The sequence below is a fragment of the Amblyomma maculatum genome, unplaced genomic scaffold (genome assembly GCF_055883805.1).
Source record: "Amblyomma maculatum isolate TAMU_Amacu unplaced genomic scaffold, ASM5588380v1 scaffold_13, whole genome shotgun sequence".
NCBI classification, from domain to species: Eukaryota; Metazoa; Arthropoda; class Arachnida; order Ixodida; family Ixodidae; genus Amblyomma; species Amblyomma maculatum.
The window spans coordinates 34,829,523-34,850,564 of NW_028146738.1; the positions used below are offsets into that span (position 1 = coordinate 34,829,523).

The 21,042-nt window shown below is 47.5% G+C and overlaps 1 protein-coding gene across 1 annotated transcript in view; it reads right to left on the reverse strand.

Moving 5' to 3' along the window:
* LOC146172552 (nose resistant to fluoxetine protein 6-like) overlaps positions 1–21,042 on the reverse strand; it is a 99,857-nt gene that overhangs the window by 5,192 nt on the left and 73,623 nt on the right. Inside the window, exons 10-14 of the mRNA XM_084585798.1 lie at positions 11,365–11,447; positions 11,161–11,283; positions 10,481–10,605; positions 7,924–8,109; positions 3,966–4,108 (exon numbers count right to left, since the gene is read on the reverse strand). Of these exons, the coding sequence (XP_084441924.1) occupies positions 3,966–4,108; positions 7,924–8,109; positions 10,481–10,605; positions 11,161–11,283; positions 11,365–11,447 (660 nt within the window). The remainder of the gene's footprint in view (positions 1–3,965; positions 4,109–7,923; positions 8,110–10,480; positions 10,606–11,160; positions 11,284–11,364; positions 11,448–21,042) is intronic.

A 21,042-nucleotide genomic window follows, 5' to 3' on the forward strand; every position in this document is an offset into this window, starting at 1 on the left:
GATGTGCAAACCCAACATAGGACGGTTGTGATTGCTGATCTCGAGCCGGGCATCCTGAAGAGTGAAGATGAATGGGCCTTAGCCAGCCTTGCTAAGAACAAAGCTAGCGGAATTGATGGTATTCCAGCTGAGTTGCTTCAAAACCTCAACCACGACGCTGTTAACACACTGCATACATTATGTCAAAAGATTTGGACAACCCTGCAGTGGCCACAGGATTGGAGGAGGTCAGTTTACATCCCCATTCCAAACAAAGGCAGTGCCAAAGATTGTTCCAACTACCGCCCGATCGCGCTTATGTCGCATGCTAGCAAGGTGATGTTAAAAATCCTGCAAGGTAGGCTGCAGCAGTATGTGGATCGGGAGCTTCCGGACGTGCAAGCTGGGTTTCGCAAGGGCAGATGAACTAGAGACCAAATTGCCAACCTTCGCTGGATCATGGAAAAAGCAAGAGAGTTCCAGAAACACATTTACTTTTGCTTTATTGATTATGCGAAAGCGTTTGACTGCGTAGATCACAGCAGATTGTGGCAGGCTCTCCAAGAGATGGGAGTTCCAATTCACCTCATCTGTCTCCTCGGGAACCTTTATGAAGGGCAAGAGGCCACAGTCAGAACTGGGCATGGTCTTACTGATTGGTTTCCGATTGAGAAAGGGGTGAGGCAAGGCTGCATACTGTCGCCCTGCCTATTTAACCTATATGCAGAGTGCATCATGAGGAAGGCCGGTCTGGACGAGTCTTCAGCTGGAGTGAAGATTCCTGGAAAACGTATCAACAACCTTAGATATGCGGATGATACCACTTTAATGGCAGAAAGTGAAGTGGAACTCAAGAGACTTCTGATGCGCGTACAAGAAGAGAGTGAGAAGTTTGGGCTTAAATTGAACATTAAAAAGACGAAGATAATGGCGTCTTGCCCTATCAAGTCCTGGAGCATCAATGGACAAGAAGTGGAAGCTGTGACAGATTTTCTGTTCTTGGGCGCCAAGATTACCTCGGAAGGAGACTGCAGCCATGAAATTAGGAGACGCCTGCTTCTGGGAAAGAGAACAATGGTTAGCCTTGACCGCCTAGTAAAGAGCAGAGACATTAGTCTGCCAACCAAGATCCGTATAACCCGTGCTATGGTCTTTCCAGTTGTGATGTATGGATGCGAGAGTTGGACTGTGAAAAAGGCTGACCGCCGAAGAATTGACGCGTTTGAATTGTGGTGCTGGAGAAGACTCTTAAGGGTTCCTTGGACTGCCAGAAGATCAAATCAGTCGATATTGTCGACCATAAACCCTGACTGCTCATTGGAGGGTCAAATTCTAAAGTTAAAGCTCAGCTACTTTGGTCATCTGATGAGAAGAGAGGAGTCGCTGGAGAAAGATTTGATGTTGGGAAAGGTTGAGGGTCGCCGGAGAAGGGGTAGGCAGCGAACGCGATAGTTAGATGGCATTTTCGAGGCATTGCAGATGAAGCTATGTGATGTTAAGAAGATAGTGAGAGACCGGAAAGCGTGGCGTGACATGGTCCATAGGGTCACGAAGAGTCGGACACAACTGAACGCCTGAACTGAACTGAACTGAACTGTTAAACTTATAAGTGCGACGTTCCACATCACCTACGTCAGAGTCAGTTAGTCTGCAGTGCCGCGGTAGTGTTTGTGTCAAATGAAGAGACGATTGTGTGGTTCGTTCCCTTTTGTCCTTTGCACGGACCCTGGATTGCTAGAAGGCTCGGCGGACGCGGATCTAAGTCCTCGATGGAACGTGACTACCCGGTGATCCGGCTCGTAGCCAAGAGCGAGCGTAAATCTCTCCCGACGTCCGGGCCAGAGGTCGTCGGCTGTATGCGTATTGGGCTCACATGTACGAAAAGCTGCTGATGCAGCGAACATGTTCCCCAAGGTGTCTGGCACACGTGGACGTGACAACGGCCGCTGGTCCGAACACTGTGGAATGTTTATTTGTGGAGTCGTTTTGTGCAGCTCGACAAGTGCCAGGAGAAACTGTGCTGGAGACCCCGTTGTTTTTCCAGGGACCATACGCAAGTATTGGCGTATCTGGCTTTTCTTTGGTGAACGAGGCTACTTAGTACGGGGTCAGCGGGGATTTCGGAGGCAAATGAGAGGAGAGGCAATAAACATGCAGTAGCCACGTTCCTCTGGACACCGAGTAGTCGTCCAAGGTGTCCGGCAGGCACACCCCAACAGCCGGTCTGTGAGTCCGAGCACGGCTGGTGAGGGAAGAATCATTTCGAAGGCCGAGAGCTGAACAGACCATCGTCTATGGACGAGCACGGCGAGTGACTGCTCGGACAGCGGCATCGAAAGGTAACTAGTACATACCTATAGGCCAATTAGTTATGGCATTTTTGGATCGTCATTAATAACTTAAGAAGCAAAGAGGGATTATTCAGTGTGCATTCTTCTCTGTCATCCATAATCTGAAGAACAGCATGCCCATTCTTAACGAAAGTAAAGAATGCATCTTACGTACATTGTCAGGCTCCACACATACGGCCAAAGCTAAGCAGCGACTAACCGGGGTACAGCTATTGTTGGCACTTCTGTGAACGTTATGATATCGACAGCACAAAGAATGTTTTCCTCAGTACATCCACGAAGTACATCCACGAAGACGAAAATATATTTGTTGTGGTTTAGCTCTGGTTTGCCTGGTAAATCATTCCTCTATCATGCCCTATCAGTGTAAGGTGCTACATTATTGGGCACACTTATGCTCATCCTTTAAAGGTACGACGCGAGAGCATAAGCTACCAGCCCATATACAAAGTCACGCTTCAAACAGGCTGTATGGATGCGCCTGCGTGTCGTATGGGTAACGAGATTGCAAACAGTTCTCGTTACCCACCCGAGATCTCACTTTCGCTGTCGTAGTATTGATTTCTCAATAAAAAGTGCGAAAGACCTTGATTTTCTCATCAAGTACAGGGCGATAAATCAAAGTACTGCCTTATACAAGCGCTATTCAGGCTCCAGGTTTTGGCCATATAAATAGTGTGTTGGGCTTTGTTTTACGCGCTCTCCGATATCGTTGAAATCATCCATAAAACTTTATTTTGAAAGCAATGCTACGACAGCCAAAGCGAGACCTTGGGTGGCCGCAGCTACGCCGTGAAGAGGCATAGCTATGGTCTCCTCATAAAAAATCAGCTTACCATCACATTTGGATTCACGGTACATCTATGCTAAGGGCAGGAGCTACCAACTCAGGTCGCTAATTTCATATGGAAGGGTGCTATCAGAATCAGCCTGCCAGAATCGTTTGCATTTTCGTTACCCCTACGACACGTAGGCACGTCCATACGGCTTAGTTGAAGCGTGACTTTATATGTGGGCTGGTAGCTTACGCTCTCGCGTCATACCCTTAAAGGATAAGCTTAGGTGCCCGCAATAATGTAGCAGCTTATACTGATAGAGCATGGTAGGTGAATATTGTGGCAGGCAAAAGAAGCTTCCGTCGTTGCTTTTGCAATTCAATTAGGGTTAATCAGAGCTAAACCACAACTAATTGTTTCTTCTTCCCATTTTTGTAGCGCGTATTTAATGCACTCATTCCTTTGCGGTGCATGGTAAATACAAATATAACATTTCCGTAACGACTCTTTTCGTAATTACTTGGTTCTCTGGTAAAAGGAGCGTAATCTACAAGTTGCGTCAAACAACTGCATATATAAAAGGCTAAACTTCTAAACAGAGAGATTGCATGCAAGGTCCTGGAATTACATTTTGATATAGATAATTACATGGATGGAGAGATGTAATTATTGTTATGCAGCGTTAAGATAGAAAATATTCATGTGGTTTTGGAAACAGCGAATTAGAGAAAGAGAAACGACTTTGCACTTTTTACTCATGGTCAATCAAAATACACGCTTCCGCTTATTTCCTTTGTCTTTGATCTGCTACAACGATGATACATTCTATGAATTACTGGTGATAGTCAGAAGCACTTACCAGCGTGTAATGAGAATAGAAGATGCGTTCTCTCACAAGGCGTCTTGTCACGATGTAGAAGGGAAAGTGGATGAGGTACACACCGAAGGACAGCCGAGCCGGCGGGGAGAACACGCTCCACGAAAGAAACTGGTTCAGAAATCCTGCAGTGTTATTATTAAAAAAATATGAATACTGAACATATGCCATGACAAAAAAGCACGCTAGAAATCCTTGTTTATCAATAATAGTTTCCAATGTTCTATATATGCAGTTAAGCGGCTTTTGTCTGCATTTGTTTTCATAAGAAACTCGTCTGCTTTGTTTCATATTCTGTCCCACAATTGCTTGGTATTGGAGCGAAGCCTGCAACAGGAGCGAGAAAACGAGACAAACTGCTCTCATGTCAGGTGGCATGGTAGATAGCAGTTGTATGTCTACGAAATGCAGGTATTCGACAATAGATTATGTCACGGGCGACCACAAATTGAGTGCTCATCGAATAGCTTTCTAGTGCCTGCTAGAGCTTTAATTAAGCGCTAGACAAACTTGAGTTAGGATATTTGTCAAGAGGCCGCCTCAGCCAGGCTATAAATTTGGATACTGTGTCTGCTTGTTTCTACAGCAACATCGTTGTTTTGCTAATTCTTAGCCTAACCTAGTATATTGAGATTAACAAGTATTGTCAACCTGCGGTGATTATCTTTGGCCGTTAATTCTGATCTTTGATGTCTCAGGATTGATCCTATTGGAACAATATATCCCGTTGTGAGCGTGGTTGCAATGGTGACGTCAACTGTAACCTGATCATATGAGTGGCTGGATAGCTGGTTTGGATAGTTTAAAGGGACACTGAACAGAAAAGTGAAATGGGCTTGCATCGATAAAATAACAGTTCCTGATCGCAAAGAGATCATTCTAAGTGAAAACAAAGTTCTAGTAAGGTAGAAAAGAGCAAGCAGAGAGATACAGATATCGCCGCCACAACGGAAACGGCCGAAGCTCGCAACTGCGGGTCACGTGACGCACAATAAATCTCTGAGGCTAACAAATTTTATTTAAGCTGCATGTTTCAATCGAGTAGTAGGTTTAGTCTCCAACATAATACTATGCTTTTATCGCGTGGAGACGACGGCGAAAAGGCAGCCCAAATGGGACAAGACACGGAGAAACATACTTGGCGGCGCCACAGGCAGCTTTGTTTTTCGTTTGGGCGATGTTCCGGCGCAAGCGTGCTCGCATAGTTTTGTTTTCGACGTGCAGCTGAAATGGCTAAGTGCTCGTCGGAAGATCATCTTTCGCCACGCACCTGCGCCGCTTCTGCCCCCAAAAGCATTCTCATGATCTGTGCGGTTGAGGCCGCTGAAGTGGAGGCCAGCGGTCGCTAAGACTTCGATCGTTGTCAGATTCAGCAACTGGATCCATGGCTGGTGCTATGTTGACGACGGCACGCCGCAAAGGCCGGCGGTAGCATTCATGCTTCATTTCGGCTGCCGCTAGACCACACCGTTCGCCGCGGGCCAGCAATCACGGAGTCTGTATTACGACATGGACGGTGTCATTTTATCCAACCACATAATTGGGTTGACCTGCTTGAATTCAACCGGCGGGTGAAATAAACTGCTGAAATTCTTACCGCAATATCTCATCAATATAAATGAATCTTTTGCTGCCGGACAAGTGACAGCAATGTCACGAAATATCGTACCATCGGGCTCTGCTAACATAAAAATTGTCGTCAGTGTCCCTTTACCGTCCCAAAGCTACTCAGGCAATGATGTTCATTGCACGTTAAAGAACCACTATGGTTTTAACATGCACTAACATTGCATAGCATACGGCTGACTTGCTTTTCGCCTTCGTCGTAAAAGGCCGCCGCAGCCACAGGGATCTGATCTAGCGTCCATGGGTTCAGCAGTCGAGTACCCAACCGCTATGCCAGCGCGATAAAGAGGCGTACCCACTACGATTAGTTTCAGTTGCAGGGAGGATGGAAGGCGGATTCATCGGGTTAAGTAATATAATAAAAAATTATAAAACACAAAAACTACAAATTGAAATGAATGCCCCAAAAGAAAACGTAAATATTTTACTGCCTTATTTAGAAGAGGAAAGTTACTTCGGTAAAGCATTGTTTTTGAATCTTAGATACTCTTGTTGCGCCTCCTATTTATGACGTGTGTTGCGTCGGGTTTGGTGAGATCAAAGCCCTTGTTGTGGTGCTTGGCAATCACGCGACGAAGCAGTTTCCTATCGCTGCCAAGTGTGGCGTGAGCCAACTTACGGCTCGCATTTAGCCATTAGGTCTCTGTCGCTCCCTTTCTCACTACGCCACTATGTCTAAGAGCGATCAGATCAGTCGATATTGTCGACCATAAACCCTGACTGCTCATTGGAGGGTCAGATTCTAAAGTTAAAGCTCAGCTACTTTGGTCATCTGATGAGAAGAGAGGAGTCGCTGGAGAAAGATTTTATGTTGGGAAAGGTTGAGGGTTGCTGAAGAAGGGGTAGGCAGCGAACGCGATGGTTAGATGGCATCCTCGATGCATTGCAGATGAAGTTATGTGATGTTAGGAAGATAGTGAGAGACCGGAAATCGTGGCGTGACATTTGTCCATAGGGTCACGAAGAGTCGGACACGACTAAACGACTGAACTGAACTGATGTCTAAGAGTAAAGGTTTCGAATAAAAAAAAAACAAATCGCAGACTTCTCGCTGTCCGCGCTGATGCTCCCGTGAATGGTACGGAGCTAGCTGGCTTTTCTGAAACCGTGCAGTTGCGAAGTTTTCGCCTCGTATGAAAGCTGGTTGTCAGTCAGTTCTATTTGCTAGGATGCTTTCCATTTTGTTTGTTTTTTATGTCCGTCGTTCTTTTGTCCTACGTGCGACCAGCGGTAAGTTTTGCTGCGTCTTTCTGGCAGGCTTCTAGTTTCTTTCAAAGCGCTTGGCGCCTATGAATTTCAGCTCGCAGCATGTAAAGAGCTTATGCACCGCGTAACAGCGAGGCCTCTACTGCCGGCGTCACACTGCAATGTTTCCCTTTTCACACAGCGTTCACGCGTGAGCTCCCATCAGCAGGTGCAGGCTCCTTTACTTATGCGTATTGTTTACTTATATGTGTTCTTCGGTGCGGGCTGTATTGTACATTTTGTTTCGATGTTTTACCATTGTATCTGTGTGGTCGATATATTCAAGCACGAAAATATAAAAGTCATACTTGCTCAAGAGTATATTGCGGATGGTGCAGTTACGTGATGTAACGCGAGCGCTTTACTCGTCGTAATTGAGTAATAAGTATACTGAGCCCGCCCATTTGAAAGAGGTGATGTTTTCCCCTCTTGCTGTGCAGTCTTCATTACGAGCCACGTTGGTTTGATTGTAAACTCCACTAACACAGCAAGATTTGAGCGCAATTTAATAGCAAATGTTTGCGAGAGCTGAAAGGCACTCTACAAAAGGACGGCCTCGCAAATACGGCAGGGCGGATTAAAAAAAAATGTCACTTCATATTCCTTTGTCAATAGTTTACATAGATGTAACGTCGGTAAATGCTACATATTTATTTTGAGCCCCCCTCCCTTCCCCCCCCCCCCTTCGGCCTCTTGGTGCTCTGGATTGTCCCTGAGCAGCCTTGCTTTTAGTGTATAGGCGTCTCAGGAGCCTTCGCTGCCAGAATATATCTACCAGACGTAATTTCATGCGATAATGTTATTTGTTACCAAACCTCACTAGCTGCTCCAGCTCGCATTTCTTTTGCTGCTTGGTCTTCATTCTTTTATTGCGACACAGTACGTGTGACCTCCTGTGGAATTGACTTTTAAGTGCGCGACACAAGCAAAGGCTCTATAACTGGCGATAAGTTTATCTCTTTTAAATAGGAATCAGTCTGAAGGACTATGAGGAAAATAGTAGCACGTTATGATGCAATCCTATGCGCTGATTGAACTGCGGAGAAATAAATTATTGTTTCTTCATTACCTCCTCGGCCGGTGACGCAGGTGAAGGTGAGCCACACGAGGAAGACGGTCCAGAGTATGCGGTCGATGAAGGCGAAGAACATCCGTTTCCCAACTGGGGGAACGTAGTCCATGCGGTTCCACTCGAGCTTCATGAATATGCAGTAAAGGCCGCAGAACAGGGAGACTCCCCACAGCAAGGCCTGCACTTTCTATAGATCAGAAATGAGCAGGGAGAGAAAGGAGTTCGGTGACTGCATTCTGTACAGGGAATATTTAGAGTGTTCTGAGTGAAGCAGCTCTGCGAAAAATAGACAGTTATTGTGTGTCCTGAATTTTGTAATGTATTCGGGAAACATAAATAGACGTGCGGAGTGTTTGAGACAGCGGAATTGAAATACTGCGCGAAGCGCTTCCTCTGTGGCTGAGTGGGAGCAAAAAACCGACTAAACGACATTTTGGGAGCTCAAATATTCAGCACTGTCACAGGTCGACGGGAGCAGTGTAGGGTTATTGTAGTTTATTATTTTCAGTGAAACTTACATGGGCCATTATGAATGTTCCGCAACATACCTGCACGAAGGCAGCTCATTTTTGTCTGTGACTACTCGCAAAAGGCGCATAATTGTTCAGCAGTCAACCGAACAACCACAAAACCAGACATTTGTGAAAACTAAATTCAATGACAATTAAAAAAAAGCAACTGGAAACGCCTCGAGGCCTCTTGTGAGTTAATTCACTTCTGTAGCGGATATTCAGCGGTGCTGCCATCTCAGCGACCCTGCGCCTCACTTTGAAGCTGCTGCTGCGGCTGCGTATCGGGTTTCTCTGTATCAAGATGCGCACGAATTTTAATTTACCACTTCCGCCGGCAATCTTAATTTCCCGCGAATATTTCTCACCTTGTTTTGAGAAATACTCAAAAATAGAGATATCTTGTTTTCAGTTGTATTTCGATACCAAATTTTTTGGCGTCTGCTTTGAAGGTAATGCGGCTCCGACTACGACCTTAAATGTTCGGGCCACGTGAGCGAGGCTAACATTTTTCTTTGTCAGATATGCGCCATAATATATCCCCTTCAGACGCTGTGTCCACATATGTGGACGTGACCCAAATTTCCCTATATCTTTCCATGGAGTGCGAATTTCTGCTTTTGAATTTGGCACCCGTAACATTTGGAACCGCCCTGTCGAGTACATGGCGCCATATCTTGTTGCTACAGCGAAATGTTTTTGTAAACAGCAAGCAAAGATGGACGTTGCAACGTTTCACGCCAGGAAGAATCAGCAGCTCTAATTATTGCATGCCTCTTTCTAAACCGATGCCTAATAATAATATTTCTTGTAATGAAGGTGTCAATAAGGGAATGTAGATGTTACGTGCCAGATTTCGTTATCTTAGACATTGAAAAAGTGCTTCAGTGGACTTTCAAAGTTTCGCGTCCACAAATGTGGACACGGTGTCTTAATGCCGAAATTATTAAAGTGGCCGCGGCACTTCGTTATTTTGTGCAGAGCAGTACGTAATACGCTTATTTGCGTGCAGGTGTCATAGTTTTGAAAGCGCAAGGTATTCTGAAAGGAAAACATTTATTCATGCCTAATAATTAGTTATAAAATGCAGAAAATGCTAAAATGTTTTCATTCCTGTAGCAGCCTTGAGGCGCCATGTCCACATGCGTGGACGCGAAAAAAATATAAATATTTTTGCATAATTTTTTATATTTGAATTCTGCATGACCTACTGATCACGCCTGGTGCAAAAAAAAATTTCCTTTCAAAAACTTTAATTGGCGCCTGAAGCTGGTGAGAGCGGCACATTTCTTTGCGGGCTGGAAGAAGTACAACATATCGCCCGCCATTTGGTGTTTTTCTAATTCCATATAATGCTCTAATCGTGTATTTGGGATTACAATCGATATTTGGCACGCTTCTGAAATATTAGGGTTATGTGAAATGAGGAAAGGTACAATAGAAAGATAAATGTAAAAACTTGTATAAGCTCGGGAGAATACAGAGGCAAGATCAATTAAGGAATCTTCATGGCGGTCTTTCCTTTATAAAAGCAAATGAATGGTTACTTAGTTTCCTTCAGTCTAAGGTTTTCCTCTTTTTCTTGTATAGGTGCTTTCATACCAAGTCCAGGACACCAAAGCAAGAAATAATATCAGTCAAACGATAAGCCTTTTATTCTGAATGACGAAGGCCTCGAAATTAGCGTGGCCAAAGCGGGAAACGGCATGGGTATTTAAGCGCTCACGGTAACTGGTGCGACGACCCCTGGATACAGCGGGTTCGCCACACACACTCTGATTCAAAATACTTGGCGTGTGCCATGGTCAGGAAACGCCAGCCGCTGAGTAATAAAGCTGTGTACTAGTGCTATGAGCATATGAGCGAGTCTTATGCTGTGTCACGGTTTCGAAATTGAGAGATTGACAATTAACAGGACTATATGGGTGGCTTTAGGATGCGCTGAGCTTATATTTCTTGCCACATAGAATAAGCCTAAATTATGATGCCATCTCATGAAACGTGTCCAATAAACTGGTGCAAACAAAGAAACAAAGATGGCTTACTTGCCTTTGAAATCTCTGTTTTCCGGTATTTCTGAACCAGGAGAAAAGTAATGCAGCCGAAGAAGAAGCAGACGCCGTGGTAGTAGGGGCGGAAGTAGTAGTACATCATAGCCTGTATGGCCAATCTGCAGAAGAATAATGAGCGAAAACGAAAAAAAAAAACAGACAACAATGCGAAAGTTGGGACTGGCATTCAAAAAACTTGGGGGCTTGGCACAAGTCTTCCTGGAGCAAATATGACTATCACATAGATCCGCAGCTAATGAACCACAGCCCTTATGTTCTACACAAGAACACTAGGTCAAAAAAGGCATATCAAGGTGAATTTAGTAAAGGAATAAAGAAGCACTTGGTCGATTGGTGTTGCAGCAGCCCACGTTTTGCTGAAAAGGGCTTCAGTCGACTCGAGCCTGCGGTTTAAATTTCACCGTACCGTACAAAAAGTTTTTAATTATGTCTGCTTTTAAACTAAGAAAATGTCGGATGTTTCTTGTGAACCCAAAGAGGAGGGTTTCGAGACTATACAATCTCACCACAGTCGTAAACTAGGGCTCCTGTCAAGCGCTTTTATGAAAGAAATGTGTGACTAAATAATGCTTAAGCGGAAAAAAGCTGCTACGATGGCATAAAGGATACACGCAAACGTTTCTAAGTCATGGAGGTACGTACGGTCGTCTTACCGAAATGAAGGTTGCAAAAAGACAGGAAAAGGCATCATGTCGGTGCCGTACATCCGCCAAGAAGAAAGACCACAGCAAACGAGTGAGAGCATCCCGAAGGCGGCAGCAACGAGCCATTTCTTCCTGCAAACAGACAAAGGCTGCCAAGCTGCCTACTCCCGCGACAAAGCTGACGTCCCTTTGAAGTAATCTAAGTGCACTTACGCCTTCAAAACCTGGATTACGATGACTGCCACGAGAAAGAGCTGATAGTCTGCAGAAAGGTACCATAAGTGCCCTATGGTCCACTGTGGAAAATAAGAAAGTTACACATGCCACTGGGATATATGCACTGCTGATCTCTATCCAAAGACGTCATTTTCTAACATGGCGGACAGAGGTATTGTTCTCGTGAAAGGTTTGTGTTCCAACCATTTTCATCAACTTATTCTCCGCTCGCGCTGCTTTTAGGCCTGTTCGCTATTTTGCACGGCCGTAGGAAAAATATTATTACAATTATCACAGCGAGTGTACATTATCGCCATTATTAATTTCAATTTGAACCTTAATTGCAAGAATACGCAGGTCCTGTTTCGGGCCTAGTCAAGCAAGTCTCATTTTGAGATAGATAAGCGCTCTGTATTGCTAATAAGTACTTTTTAATTACAAAGCAGTAATATTAAATGCCGCCGTGAGCACTCGCGATGCTCGGGGATACCAGGAGAGCTAGCGTGGAGGGAAAGACTTGTCACAGTGAATGGCGGTAAAAAACATGGTCGCAGCTTCGACCGCACTGCTATTCTATCCCGCACCGGTACGAACAAATTCAATTCGCGTTTAAATGAACGAGATCACTACACCGGCCTCTTCATTAACGTTGATAAGTGCGCAATGAATCCTGAATTGTGTAGTGCTTCAAGAATAACGTCCACAGCCAACGATTTCACCTACATCTTTGCCTGCAGTCTGACCTCGACAGAAATTAGGAATGAAACGAGAATTGTCTGCACATATATTGTTTGGTTTTGTTTTATAGAGGTCAACGTCCCAATGCGAATCTGGCTATGGGGTGTGTCATAGTGGCAGACTAGGGAAATCTCAACCACTTGCAGTTTTTTAACGTGCACTCACATGAAACATACATCGACGCCTTGATTCCCCGTCCATTGAAAAGTGGTCGCCGCGGCCAGAATTTCGTTCGGTGTCCTAGGGTTCAGTAGCCGAGCGCTCTTACCACGAGCAACCACTGCAGACACTTCGAATTTGTGCGACGTACGTAAATGGGCCGCAATTCTGGCGAGAACCAACTGATGTTTAGCATCTCAAAACAATGAACGTGCTTTTGTACTATGCACTTAAAGGTGGGATATAATTATCCGTAACATGAATGGCTGGCAATGCAAAGCACAGACAGTCTAGTAGTCACTTTCGACAACTTGACAAGGCCAGCGCGCTCCAGCAACCAACGCCACAACTATGAATGGGCGGTAAAGTGCGCAGATCTCAGCCAAATCATGTGATGTCCCCTCATCAGTTTACTCATACCCATGCGCGCAGATTCATTTGATGATCCTTTATCGCCATCCGATAATCACGACGTTCCCTGATGTGAAAGAAGGTGATGCACCAGCCTTGTTGAATGCTGGATGTTGACGATCTAGACACCAAAGCGATCTCGAGCAGCGCGGTGGAGTTTTGTCCTTCTCTTTTTCATTTTTATGGCATGCAGCACCCCGGTTCAATACCAATGGTTCAGAAGTGAAGAGGATCCACTCTCTGCGACCTATAGCGAGGGCAAGAGGAGCGGATCGTAGTAGGTCATTAGGCGGCTGAGGTGCACAGTTCCTCGACCGCGATGAAGCAGGTTCGAAGAAGATGATGGAATTTTCAGGGGTCGTTTGCTGTTTTCAACGAAAATATTTGTAGTGTGCCAGAAAAGCAAAGCCAATCGAGTAATCTGGTAGGAAAAAAGTGCAGCGCCGAACATTAGCGGCGTGTAGGTCGGCTGTCACGGCATACCCGGTGAGGTGGTCGATGCTGACGGTAATTGAACGGTTCCTCGAGACCGTGCCGAGAAGTGGCCCATAGAGGTCAACGCGCAAGCAATCAAAAGGACTTGACGTGCATGGGAGTGGCTGCAAGCATAAAGAAATGAAAAACTTCTTCCATAGTTGCAAGAGGCAGGTCGCACGGGGCGCGGATGAATTGCGCCACTGGCAGGCGATGTAAGAGCGGACGTATTTGCGAATGTAACCATGTATGCAGCGCCAGCAGCAACGTTGAGAAATCCTTTCAAATGTATTAAGCCCACTAGGTTGGACATACTGAGGGTCTGCAGGGAGCGAGGCTAAAATTTCAGCTCGAGAGAATTGTGGCCTTTAGATCTCTCTGTCTAGATAAAAAATATAGAGCCAAAAACACCTAAATAATTTCAGCTCATAAAAGCATTTACAAGGTCGAATTCCAAATGCCCCCTTTTCCTCTAGTCAAATAAGAGGTCAAGTTCGAATGGCCACCAAGAACCTGATAATATGGGGTTACCGAATCTCTTACCCTCCTCCTTCCTCCTGTATTGCCCTGTTTCGCTCTTGCGAGCAAAATAAATAATGGAGCTTCACGGAGCAAAAGCTCTTTTTCACTTGCCTTTAGTACCAGCCTGAAATTAAGTTTTTGCCTCTTCCTCCTCAGTGAACACTTTGCAGCGGTTCATGCCCAGGCACTTTACTTGTCGATCAACAAACACGTTCTCTCTATGCCACTTGTGTTCAACATGTCATCACGCTAGTCATCAATGCGGCATTAACATTGTTAACATCAATATTATCTCCCTCAACATGCCATTAGCACAACAGAGCTGTTTTGCTTTCGGGCATCTTCGCTGAATTTGGGTATATGCTGGATTTATTACATTTTCGTAGCAGCCGATAAAGCTACCACGAGTCACAGTGAGTAGTTCGAGTCGTTGTTGTTTGCTTAGCTATTTACAAATCCTGGCTGTTTGAGCGTAGCAAGCAACTGCAGAAACAAGCGAGGAATGGGAGATAGGGAGGGGATATGAGCATCAGTGTCGTGGAAGCGTTTCCTCCGAGAATTACCAGTGGGCAGCGTTCTCTTGTGGGCTTAGGCCGCAGAGACCTCGGAGTCCGCTAAGGCATCCGATCGTCAAAACGAGGAGTAACCGAACACCAAGTGTTAAAACATGCACACCGCAGTGGTATAAGCTTGAATTCCGCCGCAGAAGAGGCACTCCTCTGAATGAACCGAAGAACCTGGAAAAGCATGGACCTCACGCGTTCGACTTCAGTGGATGGCGACCGCACTCAAAACTAATTTCTGCGGTTTGGGTCTTATTTTGGGACCTCACTCAAAAAGTTTGAGCTGTCGCCATCCTCACTCTAATTTCGAGTAACTCAGTGAGTTTAAACTCATTTTGAGCTTGAGGTTGACTTCACGAGCTCGAAACCTCAACAGGTTGCCCACCTCTCAAAGGAATGAAGTCGACAGGAGAGAGCAGGGTTCGGTCAACTTCGCTGTTTCCTGTGCGGTTTTGTACGTTAAAACGAAGTACAGTTCCTGATCACCATTCGCCGACTCTACCTAGTCGGTGCCGCGCCTGTCTCTAAAAGAAACATTATACATCGACTCTCAGCGTGCCCTTCTCTACAGTCACTGAGGCAGAAGCCCCTCCGCTTAATCGGCCACCCCATGGTCGTCCGCAAGATGCCGACGACTAAAGATCAGGTCATCATCACCGGGCTTTGCATGACTTCTGATTTCGGACCTATAGCTTCATCGCAAAAGAACCATTTTAGGCTCAATGCATCTTATTTTAACAAAGGAAGATCAATCAATCGCGTAGCAGTTGATTGGCTGCATTGATAAAAAATTGCTGGCGCGCATTAGACAATCGAGCGGATTCACTCGCTCTGCCGCGGGATTTAAACCTTTTTTCGGTGTATTTGTGGCCATACATCTTTGATTTCTTTCTAGATTAGAACTCTGTAAACATGTCCGGCTGCCTTCCATTTCGCTGCGCCGAAGACACATCAGTGCAAGTTAAAGAATTTCCGCAGCCCTCTACAAGTACATCTCTCATAGCCTGATGATCTTTGGGACCTTAAACGCATAAACCAAACAACCCCCCCCCCCCACACACACACACACACAGCCCGGCTTAGTTGCTAACTGCGGATATAATGCCAGCAACATTAGCAGTGCCATGCATGCTCGGTGATGTCTCCCATTTTCTTTTGTACATTTGCTTTTCTCGAGTTGAATTTCCCTGAATGGTGGTGCATGTACAGGCGTGTAGTTTCTAGCTTGTTTCCTCTCAGTGTAAATATTGTCACAGAAGCCAGTAAAACTGAGTAGGCTGATTCACTTTCACCTACGCAAAGGCACCAGCAAAATAAGGCACGGAACGAACAGGCGCACGAGCACCGAGAGCGAAGACGAGCGCGTGCCAGTCTCCCGAGCTCGCCACATGGCGGCGCTAGTAAGATAAAATTGCGGCATTGCCCCTCCCGGTGGAAAAGGCATCGTCCCGATGCCGAGTGGCGAGGTCAAGGATAACCGTAGTCGGCGAGGATGCCGCGCTCACATAAAGCAGTTAAAGGAGGCAAAAAAAGACACATGTAGCTTGACCTAGCGGGAGTAGAAGGGTTTGTGGGGTTTAACGTCCCAAAGCAACTCAGGCTATGAGAGACGCTGTAGTGGAGGACTCCGGAGATTTCGACCACCTGGGGTTCTTTAACGTGCACTGACATCGCAGAGCACACGGGCGCCTTGCTATACGCCTCCATCGAAAAGCTGCCGCCGAGGCCGGGATTCGATCCCACGTCCTTGGGAACAGTAGTCAAGCGCCGTAACCACTGCGCCACCCCGGCGGGGTCGGGAGTAGAAGGGCTTCATCCTGGCGACATTCACGACTTCTGATTGTACTTTCCGTCGGGATGAGCGAACAGTTCCTTACGGGCTCACTTCGTAGGTGACGTCGATGAGTTTGCGTTGTACTTCATACGGGCCGAAGTAGCGGCGCAGAAGCTTCTCACAGCGACCCCACTGGCGAACAGGTGTCCACACCCAAACCTGATCGCCAAGGTTGTAAATTACCTCCCTGTGACGAAGGTTATAACGGCGAGCATCTTTAACTTGCTGTATCCGGACTCTCAATCTAGCCAGCTGGCGAGCGCCTCGGCATGCTACACGAATTTGTCAGCACCGGCAATCGATGGGTGGGCAACATCTGGTAGTAGAATTGCATCCAGCATGGTGACAGCTTCGCGACCGTGCACCAAACGAAATGGTGTGAAGCGGGTGGTTTCCTGGACTGAAGTGTTATACGCAAATGTTCAATACGGTAGTATCTGGTCCCAGTTCTTATGGCATTCGTCGGCGTACATAGAAAGCATATCGGCGATAGTCTTATTGAGTCGCTCAATAAGGCCATTCGTCTGAGGGTGGTAAGCTGTTGTTCTGCGATGACAAGTGCCACAGAGCCGCATCACTTCCTGGATTAGAGCTGAATAAAATGCCGTGAATCTGTCAGTTGAAACGTTCGCAGGGGCACCGTGACGGAGGACTAGATTAAATATGAAAAAGTTCGCAATAGCAGTAGACGTGCCTCAGGGAAGAGCTTTTGTCTCACAATAGCGGGTTTGATAATCTGTGGCAACTATATTGTACCGGTTGCCCATTAATGACGTAGGAAATGGCCCGAGCAAGTCCATACCGACTCAATGAAAAGGTTCTTCTCTCGGAGCAACAAAAGGCTGCAGCAGGCCGGCCGGCTTGACAGGTGGCACCCTTCCGACGTTGGCAATCACGGCACATCCTAACATAGCGCTGAACAATAGCGGCAAGCTTGGGCCAATAGTACGTTTGTCGTACTCATGCCAAGGTACGAGAAAAATTGAGATCACCGGCAGAAAGCTCGTCTTGGCATGCCTGCAAAACGTCGGTACGGAGCGGTGTTGGGACCACCAGCAGATATTGAATGTCTGTGGAAGCGTAGTTTTTCTTGTAGAGGACGCCGTCACGCAAGCAGAACGATGACAGGCCGCAGCGTGAAAAGGCAAGGCGGTGATGAGGCGGTTCCCTCGAGGTAATCGATGAGGGGCCGGAGTTGGGTGTCGTCTCGCTGCTGTTGAGCGAGATCTGGCGTCATGAGAGTGCCGAGAAAAACGGAGTCATCTGTTTCAATTGAAGAACACGGGATAGGGTCTCGGGATAGACAGTCAGCGTCACTGTGTTTCTTGCCGGACTTATACACAATAGTGACGTCGAACTCCTGTAAGCGGAGACTCCAGCGCGCTAACCGGCCTGAAGGATCTTTACGGTTCGCTAACCAACAGAGTGAGGGGTGGTCGCTGACCACTCTGAACGGCCGACCATAAAATACGGCCAAAATTGTGTTACCGCCCACACAACTGCAAGGGCCTCCTTATCGGTAGTAGAATAATTCGCTTCGGATTGAGACAGGGTGCGGCTGGCGTAAGCAATAACCCGCTCAACGCCACCTTGACACTGAACGAGAACTGCACCGCGGCCAACGTTCCTGGCGTCAGTATGCAATTCTGTGTTGGACACCTCGTCGAAGTGCGTCGCACGGGCGTTGTTTCGAGGCGCTTTCGAAGCTCCTCGAAGGCCCTTTGTTGCTCGTCGGCCCAGATGAAAGGCTGGTCGTCCTTTGTTAGATGAGTCAATGGTTCCGCCATCTGGGAGAAGTCGTGCACAAATCTCCTGCAGTATGCACAGAGGCCCAAAACCCGACGCACGGAACATTTATCAGTGGGGGTCGGGAAAGCAGCTAGGGCAGCCGTCTTCTCTGGATCAGGGCTAATTCCCTCAGCGCTCACAACGTGACACAGAAACTTGAGCTGTTGGAATGCAAAGTGGAATTTTTCTGGTTTTAGTGAGAGCCCGGCCCCGCGGATGGCATTTAGAACGGGCGTTTATCGCTTGAGGTGCTCCTCGTAGGTCGCAGAGAAAATGACAACGTCGTCAAGGTAGACGAGGCACGTCTGCCATTTCAGGCCGGCTAGGACAGTGTCCATCATTTTTGAAAGGTTGCTGTAGCGGAACACAAACCGAAGGGAAGCACCTTAAATTCGTACAGTCCGTCAGGAGTAATGAACGCGGTCTTCTCTCGATCACGTTCATGGACTTAAATCTGCCAGTACCCACTGCGTAGATCGAGCGATGAAAAGTAGCGGGGGTGGCGGAGTCGGTCGAACGAGTCGTCGATTCGAGGCAATGGGTAGACGTCCTTTTTCGTTAATTTTGTTGAGCCTCTTATAGTCGATGCAGAATCAGATGTTTTGATGCAGAATCAGATGTTTCGATGCAGAATCAGATGCAGAGTGTTTCGTCCTTTTTAGCGACCAGCATCACTGGTGACGCCCATGGGCTTGTGAACGGCTGGATCACATCATCGCAGAGCATTTCATCAACCTGCGCCCGAATAGCCTCTCGTTCTTTAGCCGATACTCGGTAGGGGTGTTGGCGGATAGGGCGCTCGCTGGGATCAACTATAATTCGATGTTTGGCTACTGACGTCTGTTTCACTTTGGAAGTGACAGCAAAGCAGACACGGTAAGTGTCCAGAATTGCTTGAAGGCGGCGTTTCTAGGTAAGAGACAAAGTTGGATTCACGTCAGTTTTAACACTATGTCCAGTGCTCTCGGGAGGGTTCTCGTTGGCCAGCAAAAGGGCGCAGTTGGCGGAGGGCGCACTTAGTCAAAACAAGCGATGGCTGTACCTTGCAGTAAATGGCGGTACTCGGCACTAAAGTTTGTTAAAAGCAGTTAAGTTCGCTTATTACTCAAGGCGAAGACCCTCCGAGCAACGCAGACTTGTACGCTCAACAATAAATTCACGTTCGTTTCCGCGAGGCCTTGAAGGGCGGGAGGGTTGTCGCACTGCACTGCAACAAACTAGTGCGTGGAGGTAGAGTGACATGGTCGTCGCAGACTCGGAAAACTGGCCTGCCTGCGTAGTCGTCGCTGCGCTGTGTGTACTCGTCGGAAATTGCGCGGTGAGTGGAAAAAGACACCATGAAATCACGGAGGTCGATGATTGCGTCGAGTCAGGACTTTTTGCAGAATGGTAGCAAGGCCATGACTCATAACGCAAAAATCAGCGCCGGTATATACAAGGTCATTCGTGTGGTGGTTATCAACGATGATTGGTATCTCGGCGGAAGGTAGCTCACCGTCGACAAAGTGCGGCCTGTCAGGGATCGGGCTGACTTGGGGACTGCCTGAAGGATGCACGCCGGCTGGGGGAAAACTGTCGCGGCGATGATGACCTGGACTGGCGTCGCCGGAGGGACGCCGGTGGGACGTTATGGCTGAGGTATTGGTCGATGTCCCAAGGTCGTTCGCCATAGCGCGGTCGAGGAGCATCCGGTGAAAATCCGCGCAAGCCCATCCGACGGTACGGGCAGTGGCGGTACGTGACCGGCTTCGCCGCAGTGAAAGCGCAAAGGTTGATTGTCCGGCGTGCGCCACGCGTGTGCTTTGCGAACGGGTGGTCGAGCGTCAGGCAGACCAGTCGAAACTGGATATCGGGGCGCAGGACGAGCGGGAGGAGCAAGGTTGCAGAATGACGGTGGTTCTTGCGCAGGGGTACGCAACATGTCGCTGTACGTCATGATTTACGGTGTAGGCGGCGGGGGGATAGTACTGATGGCACTTCTTGGCGGAGCTCTTCACGCACAACATCCGAGATGCTCCCAACACACGGGTGTTGCTCGAGAGAGGGCAGCTTTTGCAGCTATTCGCACAAAATGCTTTGGATGAGTTCACGAAGGGCTTTATTGTCGTTTCCAGCCATCGGCAAGCGGAAGTCCACAGCAGCGATGTTTGCAAGAGCGATCAAAATATACAAATCGCTGAATCAGGGCTCGCTCGATGCTTGTCGCTTCCTTCGTGAAATCAGCCACAGTACACGCAGGGTCACGTACAAGGCCAGCAAACAGCTGCTCCTTGACGCCTCGCATAAGGTGGCGCACTTTCTTTGCCTCCGACTTGGCCGGATCCGCCCGGTTGAAAAGCCGAGTCATTTCTTCGACAAACATGGTGACGCTCTCATTAGGCCGTTGTGATCGGGACTGCAGAGCGAGTTCAGCCATCTCTTTTCTTGCATTGTTGCCAAATGTTCCAAGCAGCTGCCGCCGGAAATCCTGCCAGGTGGTAATGGTAGCCTCATGGTTTTCGAACCACATCTTGGCGGCATCCTCTAGTGCAAAATAAACATTGCGCAACTTCCGCTCCTCGTCCCACACAGCGACCCGGTCGTAGCTGGTCAACCAGTCCTCAACGTCTTCAAACTTGTCGCAATGGAACGGCGTGGGCATACGCAAAGTATAGCAGATCAGCGGCTGGGCCCTCACGTGAAGCTGAATGGTCTGGCTTGCCGCTGTAGTCATCATGGTTCGCGGTGGGGAAACAAGAGGACCACACTCGTGAGCTAAGCCTCTTAAGCGGCGGCTCACCTTGTGCACAGGTGTCGTGTCCACTGCGTGTAGAAGGGCGTAGGAGGCACCTAGAGGATCTTCGTACATGGGATGTACCCGGAAACGACACCACAAATGTCACAGAAGCCAGTAAAACTGAGTAGGCTGATTTACTTTTACCCACGCAAAGGCACCAGCAAAAGAAGGCACGGAACCAACAGGCGGGCGAGCACTGAGAGCGAAGAAGACGAGCGCGTGCCAGTCTCCCGAGCTCGCCACATGGCGGCGCCAGTAAGATAATATTGCGGCAATATACACTGCCGTTCTCAACGATGCTATAAATTCGAAACGTTAGAGCTGCATGCGCATTTCATCGATCATGTTGGGAACAGCGCTAACAAAGGACGGAGCGAGAACACAGCACAGACACAGTGTGGCGCTCTCTC